Source organism: Haliotis cracherodii, unplaced genomic scaffold (genome assembly GCF_022045235.1).
Source record: "Haliotis cracherodii isolate W230 unplaced genomic scaffold, xgHalCrac1.p SCAF_1, whole genome shotgun sequence".
Lineage (NCBI taxonomy): Eukaryota > Metazoa > Mollusca > Gastropoda > Lepetellida > Haliotidae > Haliotis > Haliotis cracherodii.
Genome location: NW_027266264.1, coordinates 73540696 through 73550782, shown reverse-complemented (window position 1 = coordinate 73550782; position 10087 = coordinate 73540696). Strand labels below are relative to the sequence as shown.

Genomic DNA, 10087 nt, shown 5'->3' with positions numbered 1-10087 from the left:
CGTCCTTCGAGCACTAAGGTGCTTTATAGAGGAACATTGGAACAATATGGTAACTTGATTTTCGGATTAGTGTTCTTCAATTGTTCGACATTAGATCACTGGGTGTCTAATTATTCGTTGTTTTGCCAAAATAGCAGAACTAGAATGAAATAACGCAGATGGCATCTTTGAATCAAGGATATGGGTGTGAAAAAGGAACCTGGCCTTTCGACAGATTTGACCGCTTGAGGAGGACACTAAATAGTCCATGGTTTGAAATTATATTGACCTCTTTTGCTTGACAAATGAAATTCCTATCCAGATGTCAATATACAGTCCCTGTAGCTTACAGAGATGAGGTCAGCAATACTCCGGCAGTATGACGACGCCCTGTAACTCGGAGAGGCTGGACCAGACACCTGGTGGCTGATATGGGCAACACGCAGTCAAACAGCCGGACCAACCGATCCGGTTTAGTTACTTCTTACGACAAGCGAGTTCCCGGAACTATAATTCAATCCGGGTCCCTTTGGGTAATAGACCTTAAGCCAAACTGAAGCAAATCTTTGATGTTAAGGTGACTCAGTTCAACACCCAAACACTTCCTTTGCATTTATATGAAATAAACAGGAGCTTATTCACATACATGAATATGAAATGTGTAAACAATATTATTATAAGGGAGGACAGGAGTGGCCCAGTAGACAAAGGAGTCGCTTGTGAGTTCGTATCCAAGATTCTCACAGGTTATTATTCATGGGACCGCCTCCGTGGTCTAATGGTAGAGCGTCCGCCCGGAGAGCGGAAGGTCCGGGGTTCGATCCCCATCCGCGTCATACCAAAAGACGTTAAAAGATGGTACTTGTTGTTACCCTGTCTGGCGCTCGGCATTAAGGGGCTAAAACAAGGACTGGTCGGCTCGGAGTCAGTATACTGTGTCTGAGTGGGGTATTCATCTTAAACTGCGGCATAGTATCTCAGTGAGCTAACACTATAAATCGGCATCAGTCCGGACTAGTACAAGCAGCCAAACACACATACACGTGCATGCACGTCGCTATATAAGTGCAATAATCAATAAACCCCATTTCACCTCACCTATTATTCATGGTCAGTCGGCATCACAACGTTATGGTGGGTTTCACCAAAGAGGTAAACGTCTACTACACGCGTCATTTGGGGATTTCCACGCATTTCCATAATTATTAATCGAACCCGGGTCTTCGGCGTGACGAGCGAACGCTTTAACCTCTAGGCTACCCGACCGCCCCCCATAATTATTAGAACTCCCTGCTAAAGGCAGAGTCCACTGTACATCCTCAACACGTGTCTATGAATCGCCGTCAACTATTGATGATACCAGGTGTTCGCGAAAGAAATTAATGAATTAATGTACAAAGTATTGTTTAACCTACCTCGTTCACTCACTGCAGGATTAACAATTACAAACATACCGTAATTCAAATGAGGACTAAACTACAACAGTTGAAACAACACAGATAGCATGTACATGTACAAAGATAGTTTATTCATCACAAGGCACTCCGTGGCTGGCGGCTGTACGTTATTTAGAGGAAGTATGGTGCCTGTTTAACAAAGTTATAACTTAAAAAGACATTTAGACGTTATGGGTGAAAGAGACGTCCACAAAATACAGAAGTTGAAATCCAAATATATTGTGTCGACTTACCCCACAGAAGTAATCAAACAGTAACAAAACATTGCATCATACTGTGCTTAACTGATTTAGTTACAGTAAGCTACGGTTATAACGAACTCAAAGGGACCACTAGTTTTAGTTCGTAATAACCGTAGTTCTTATAAGCATATATACAGCATATATACAACAAATGGCCGGGACTAAAAAATAAGTTCGTTATATCGGTCAGTTCGTTATAAACGTAGTTTACTGTATTGAAAACATCATTGCTCATGTTTTATTGACTTTAACTGTAATCAAGAAAATATCCACACAGAATAGTATGACAGGCAGGAACATATAGGCATGAGTAATGTTTGACTCGTATATCACACCACCACCCCGTTGATTACCCACCGTTCAAAGTGAACTCGTCCACATCAACGAGGCAAGACTCCCCAGGAATGGCACAGCAATAACGTCCAATCGTTCTTGTGATAGTAAACGGGGGTTCTCTACACATGATTATGCGTTTCATGCAATATTCCTTGAAAACCTTGTGATGTTTACATGTTTCATGTTTTGCCGGGGAATCACACACCATTCGCTGAATCACTTGAATCATTGTTCACGTGGATGTAAGTATTGAACATACAAATATGAAGACAAGAAAGAAACCATTCGTCGCTCTGCTGGGGTTGATGAGACTTCACTCCAGTCTCATTGATATGGGAGTGAGTGAGTGAGTGAGTTTGGGTTTACGCCGCTTTTAGCAATATTCCAGCAATATCACGGCGGGGGACACCAGAAATGGGCTTCAAACATTGTACCCATGTCGGGAATCGAACCCGGGTCTTCGGCGTGACGAGCGAACGCTTTAACCACTAGGCTACCCGACCGCCCCTTCAATGTTATGGATAAGCAGTAGGGTGAGGTAATGTTTAAAGTTTCAGTCGCCTTTCATTGCATGTAACATTTTGGAACGGTTTCATGCATCGACAATGGTAATTGAAAGACCTTGTTCATATGTGATTCTGTGCCACAAACGCTTTGTTCAGTGCATAAGATCACACGGTTGTACACCGTCATGGAATAAGCTATATACGGACCATAGAGACTATACACCATGCAAATAAACTTAATAAAAACAGTTGGTACATCATGGAGTAATATAAGTACCGTATTCGACGTAATAAGCACCCCGCTCTAATAAGCGCCCACGGCGATATTTGCTGATATATTGGCTGGTGAAGCCCTTCCAGTTAGCACCCCTTTCAACTGATCAATGTACACAAGACTTATTTACTCGCGTATAATACACACTCGTGTGTTATATGCACCCTTAATTATGGGCAATTAAATTCTGGTAAAATATATCTGTCGTACATAAACATTTCAGGCTGTCACCATAAACCACGAAATTTATCTTTCAACTCTGTTTTTTTACACCAAAATAATATTCCAATAAGAGCCCCCTGTTTCTAATTTTGATAGCGCCGTGGGCGCTTATTACGTCGAATACGGTAATTATTAAAAATACAAAAGTAAACAATGTGACAGGGTGATGTCATAACAGTAATGCAATTACAAAAGCTTCACATCAAGAGTGAGGTAACAGAAACGAGCACTGACTTTACACAACATGTGCAAGTGATGTAGCGTTACAGTATCCGGTACACTACTTTTCAAAACAAACTCACCTCGAACGCGAACAGGGCGCTTTCAATGGTACGGTTGTTTGTGTATTACTGTTTCGTACAAACGCCCCAATGATCGCGATGGAGGTGCGAAGACACGCGTAAAACAATATTCCGAGCGAAAATAAGAAATATCAACAAAAACACATTTCTATATACATTCAACTGATAACTAAAAATGGTGCTATGTATTTTGATCATCATCATCATCATCATCATCATCATCATCATCATCATCATCACCATCATCATCATCATCATCATTATTATCATCAAAAGGCACAGGAGAGGTTAATCGTGCATGCATTAATCCACAGGAAGCAGTGACGGCTAGTCACGGGGATACAGGTAGCATATTATCCGTCAAGCTAATAACAAGCTAATATATCAAATACGACCCCATGATCCTAAGATTAGGCCAGTTGGACGTGACGATGCTGGATCTGGTTATACGACTCTTTAACTTGAACACAGTATTTTGGCCAAACATAGGTCTGTGCAAGGAGTCGTTATGAGCCTTAGGTACAAACTAAAACGAGGTGCTATGGCGCTAACACAAAGTGCCGAGCTGAACCGAATGGTAACAAAATACATTAAGCTATCATTTCACTAGCGAGTTTGATCTCAACTTCAGACAAGTCGAGTGATTGAAACCTGTGATATTCACACGGAGATACAGTCTTTTGTTGGTCAGGATTGTGGAAGTAATGAAGCAGTTTGTACAGCTGAGATTCACCAAAGTCAACAACTGTGCACACCAAGCTCGTACACTTAACGAGTATGCTCTACCGAATACTATATTTTGTTTCTAAGTGATTGTCTCATATAGTTGTCATAAACATATTTGGCTGGATATGACTTTACAGTATATTATAGCTAAAATGGATAGAATTATCATTTAATAGTGACGTCATCTGGTTTGTTCTATGACGTTTTCATACTTGTAAAAATGGGTCAGTGACATTCGTGTTAACTGCAGTAAATGTTTCAAAACCGAGATTGTTGTTTCATTTTAGTTGATAACAAATTCCATCCATTTCAGCTATAATAACGGTAACGCCTTTTTTCAGGGCATTATCATTTGCAGAAGCCCTCGGTCTTTTCAACAGTTAATGGTAGACCTCGGGCTTCTGCAAATGATATGCCCTGAAAAATAGCTTTACCCTTATAATAATTGTGATAAAAAAATGTACTGGCACATCCAGTCATCTCATTGGCTGTTTACATGAACCACGTGACCCGAGGCAACATCTTATCATATTTCCATTGCGAGACAGGATACCCCAGGGGAGATAACCCTCATTACAATCATCTCTCAGAGGATTGAATCGAAGACAAAATCTGAGATTAAAGAGATTTTCAAGGAGAGTATTTACATCAGGTCGTCAAGGTAACATCATATATTATTATGAACACTTAAATCACAGGCAGTATATAGTATACGTTGATGCTGGTAGGATGAATCTAAAGGACTAATAACGTTGGGAATATGTTGAGAGAGCATGGTTTGAATCATAAACACATATGTTTGATTCGGTTGTTTCTCCTTGAAGCACTCAAATATGTAAACTGGCAAATGAAAGTGTACACTTGAAAATTGGATTAAACCAAAACATTACAAACGTTTTCAAAACGTTACTAGGATGAAAACAGTCGCTGAAACACTACAAACTTAAGGTCCAAAACACAACTATGATACCCGTTTCCAATACATCACTATCGAATAACTATTTCTTGTGTGTTTCATCTTTAGCCACCATGGGTGTTCTTTCTTTTGCTCGACAGTGTAGTGGACACATTTTTGTTTCACTTATAAAATCGATTTAATCAGATCTACGCTCTGGGTTTCGGAGTTGTATCAGTTTCTATGAGGATTTAGAGTGGGACTTGACTCGGCCCAAACAGCAGTCTATCAAGATTGATTAATGTTACTCCATAACACTTCGTCTGTCTGCTCAAGTGTTATGATACTGATCAAACAACATATAATTTACTTAATAACACAGACAATGTCCGAGTTAAACGCATGCCAATAATAAAAATGTCCACACTATGTGTCACTAGACCGTGACGTGAGTTTGGTTTAACGCAGCTTTGAACAGTATTTCAGTTACATCAGGGCGCCCAGTCCGTGGAATATTGTCCCTCTTTGATAAAAGCATGTATCTACATATCCCATGCCCCATGTAGCATAAAATACACGTTGTATGGGTGTGTCTGCATCATGCGGCTTGAACCTTACCGCTCTATGTGGCCACCGACCGACCGACCAAAATGGTGGTTCTGTTATTCTGTAACAGGCCATGGCGACCTGCAAGGCCCTTCGTCATTGTGATCCGTCGACTGATGAAAGGATGCTGGGGGTTGAAGATGTAGAGGGGAGTTTGGTAATGTTGTGAATATAGACTAGAGTAATATCTATTTCCAGAGAGAGATTGATTTCCCTGGTTAGCTTTCACGTTCCACGTTCCACGCTTCATGATCTGAATTTAATCTCAGGATTTTCTCATCCACACAACTACTGAGGCGTGACCCATCTAGTTTGTGTTAATGTTGCCCCATTGTACCCGCCCACCATACACCCGTACATCAGTACTCTATCGAGAACATATTTATCAGAACATATATTGTCCTATGTTGAACATTAAAACTCGAACGATGTTCACCGTAAGTCACTGACGAGAAACGTTGAGTTCCGACGCTGTGATGTATGAATTCCTGAAGCTGTTGGTCTCATGCCTGACCCCATTGACAGCCTGAAGCTGTAGCGCAGCTGTAACAACGTGCCAGGCGCACGTATATGGAGATAAGATGTGGATCACAGAAACCGCACATGACCGTGTCAGGGATCGGGTTAAATGTCAGTCCAGCAAGTTGAGTTCAAGGCCAACACCAGTTTGTCTGCTATCATTTAGGATGCACAGTTGGAGTTTTAGAAATAGTTCGTCTTTACTAACTATTAGTACGTTATATCCATGTTCATTAAAAACATGTTCTTCTACATCAATCTATCGCTGAATAAGTACCCTCATATCACAGTGACACAATCGCAGTTTCAGGGCACTAAATGTCTTCAGCACTAGGCCGTGGGGCATACGTCATCGTATTGGTTTGGCAGCAAATATATGCCCCAGTATTAAGGAATAATTTGATTTAGTATTGCACTTCACTGCGCATACGTGCACTTTTTGTTTTATGCACTGCAGTCTATATCACGGACTATACAGATGCGAATCCCTGTACGCATAGTAGAGTCATCGCGTTCTGTAAGATGAAGGAGCGAAGTCCTGCACAGGTAGTAGAATCATCGCGTTCAGTAAGATGAAGAAGCGAAGTCCTGCACAGGTAGTAGAGTCATCGCGTTCTGTAAGATGAAGGGGCGAAGTCGCGCACAGGTAGTAGAGTCATCGCGTTCTGTAAGATGAAGGAGCGAAGTCCTGCACAGGTAGTGGAGTCATTACATTCCGTATGATACAGCGCCGAAGCTGTTCAAATAGAGTCCTCAGATTGTTCTTCGTCGGTCATGATACTATTTATTCCATCACAATCACATGACTTTACACCTCTCTTTCAGCTTGGACATCTTATAGTTCTCTGGCCGTTTGCCTGTCCATAAGCCCATGTTCCTGCACTCAGTCACTATAAACTCGTCCACATGGACGCCATAGAACACCTCCACCTCGTCCAGGCTGAGGCGGGACACATTCAGGGGTACACTGGGCTTGCGCAGAGCTGTTTCTACTTCCGGTCGGATCACCTGAAAGTCTAGGATGCCTCCCAGGTAGTTCCGAGTAGCGAGTTCCAGGTTCACGGCAGGCAAGGCTGTATTGAAGAGAAAGTTACCGTCATGGTGATTTATGTATGAATTACATGCTATATTAATCACAGCAATTTGGATTGAATAATGTATTGCAATGCCGATTAATTCAAAACGTAAGTGTGATTTAAAGTAAAAAAAAGTCGGAGAGATAAATTCACTCTTTAGTAAAGAGGCTAAGATATTTTAGAATATTTTTTTCTTTTGAATTCCCTTAAAAAAATGTTTGCTCTTTATTAAAGTGGATATTTGATATCCAGACATAAAATATGACTCAGTGATGTGTACGGAGTATAGCCCCTCTGTATTTATGTTTAATTTCCCAGTAGAAACCCTTCAACAAGTGGGATTTCCAACTAAAAAGAGTTTAAGCGTTTTGCCAGAGACCATATACCGATATGGTATCTGGTTTTGCAGAATTGTGCATTTGTGGTACGTATAACAGGCCACTATTGAAAATAAGTGTACGCCTGTTACAAATTGCCAGCACAGGTGGCTTACGAGCCTGGGGTGACCAGAGCCCACGTTTGGCTTAATTACGTTTACGGCATCGACCTGTTGCAGTCTTAATGAAATATAATATCTATGATTACGACAGCTGCAGCATGCTCAACGATGGCTCCTGGCAGTGTCTTATATAACCGTCCGACTGACCCTCTGGTGACCCCTACTGACCTCTCTGGCCCAGCAGGAACTGAAAGGCGGGGATGACGGACTGGGGGTCCAGCAGGTGAAGTTTCACGAACAGGACGTTCATGTCGCGGTTGTAATCCTCGTCCGAGTACTTCCCCTTGATGATCTTCTTCAAAATGGCGTTGGTCCATGCGGGGTCCATGATCTCCGCTAACAGCTTCTCTGCCCAGATGTGACTGTAACACAGGGGCCCGATGTAGAAGTCGTGACTTAGCATGGCGTGTATATGGTCATAGTAGACGTGGGAACCTTCACTTAAAGGGTCATACGCGGATCCAGAGGATTTTTGCAACATTCTAAACATTTCTGCACGTTTTACTTGTGTTTGTTTTTGTTTTGTTTTTTTAACGCCGCACTCAGCAATATTCCAGCTATATGACGGCGGTCGTAAATAATGGACTCTGGACCAGACAATCCAGTGTTTGACATCATGAGCATCGATCCACTCAATTGAGATACGATGACATGCATCAACCAAAACAGCAAGCCTGACCACCCGATCCCGTTAGTCGCCTCTTACGACAAGCATAGTCGCCTTTTACGGCAAGTGTGGGTTGCTGAAGACCTATTCTACCCGGATCTTCACGGGTGGTTTTACTAGTGACCAGGTATACTTGGTATACATGTATTACCACACTTCAGCTTTGTCAGCACATACCCGCGCTTGTGGGTTTCACCGAAGTGGTTAACGTCCGAGACCTGCATCATCTCGGGCTTTCCTCTCACATTAACCAGACACGCCGCGATAAAACTGGAATATTGTTTAAAGCGGCGTTAAACCCAACTCACTCACTGTTACTCCAGCATTTTGCTCCTTGGAACGATAACACTGGGTATACACTGAACTAACGTGGTCACAGAGTACATTTATTCACCTGTCGTCCCCCATATAGTCTCGGAGAGTTATTGCCGTCTTGTGGTCTCTCACTGTGTCCGGGTAGGACATGGTGTACAAGGCAAAGCCTGAAACAGAGATTCATCCATGTGGTTATGTCGGGGGTCCATTGGGACATCGTGTGATAACCCTCAGGCGTTTATTGTTGTACTACTTGATGTACGGATCACCGAAAATCAGAAATGTAGGAAAAAATATTTTAATTCCAGTTTAAACATTTTGAGCCTACATCAAACTCACGAAAGAAACGTCTCCCTTTTTCATGCCCGTCCAAAGCGCCATGACGAATACTATGTACAACGTCTCCTGTATTCCCAGCAAAGTGACTTTAATGTCATGTAAACGCAAAACCTATTCAACTTTTTCTCACTTTTCACAATAATGACATGGAAAATTGAGAATATGATTTATTTATTTTTTAATTAATTAATTTATTTATTTATCTATTTACTTATTTATTTTATTTTATATTTCATTTCATTTCATTTCATTTCATTTCATTTCATTTCATTTCATTTCTTTATTTCTTTATTTCTTTATTTATTTATTTATTTATTTATTTATTTATTTATTATTATTTTTTTTATTTATTTTTTTATTTTTTTTTTGGGGGGGGGGGGGGGGGGGGGGGGGGGGGGGCGTGCCAACCATATCCGGTTTTTTTAAACAAAGTTAAAACAGCGGCTGTGCATATAATTATGTGGACAACCAACACAAAATTTGTTAACCAAGGAATAAAATACGGCTCAATAGAATTGCAAGCATTTACATAGACTGATGTTGGCGGGAAGAATCATTCGAGCTCAACAAATAACACGGTATTAATACCTCTGTGGATATTTGATGGTGCGTGAAGCAGTACACGACAATCAAGAGAGTGCTCCTTATAAACAGAATTCTATTTATATATCGATATACTCAACTTCACATATTGTACCCTTTCAATGACTAAATACAAAAATACTTTTTTACTTTTCTCGACTCCTGATTACTACCCTGTCAACAGAATGGGCTTTGTCACAAATGTGTTGGATATACTATGAAAAGAAAACATCTAGACTGATATATTTTCCCCTTTGTATATGCGGCACCCCCGACGAGGCCACTCACACAATTAAAAGTCAACAAGATGCGACTGAAACTTACCCTAAAGGTGATCAATGCTGCTCAGTTTAATACATTGCAATTAAGGTCATAAGTCAATGGTATATTTTATAGAAAGTAAAATGTTGCTAATAGATAAAAACAGTGGTGTTTGAGTGACTTCAATCAAACTCGCTCCGTCTGCCAGTTCGCCCGAGCCTAGTGTCCTGTTAAAGTTAACAGTGTTTCCCGAACTACACAGAAGGATTAAACTCTCATTCCAT

General features: G+C 41.1%; 1 protein-coding gene across 3 annotated transcripts in view; it reads right to left on the bottom strand.

The window, feature by feature from the left end:
- Positions 1–1495: 1495 nt before the first annotated feature.
- LOC139471397 (uncharacterized) overlaps positions 1496–10087 on the bottom strand; it is a 31250-nt gene continuing 22658 nt past the window's right edge. For all 3 annotated transcript variants that reach the window (XM_071253856.1, XM_071253925.1, XM_071253796.1), the window contains exons 3-5: positions 8701–8788; positions 7808–8001; positions 1496–7137 (exon numbers count right to left, since the gene is read on the bottom strand). In XM_071253856.1, coding sequence (XP_071109957.1) covers positions 6863–7137; positions 7808–8001; positions 8701–8788 — 557 coding nt within the window. In that variant the 3' untranslated portion in view covers positions 1496–6862. The remainder of the gene's footprint in view (positions 7138–7807; positions 8002–8700; positions 8789–10087) is intronic.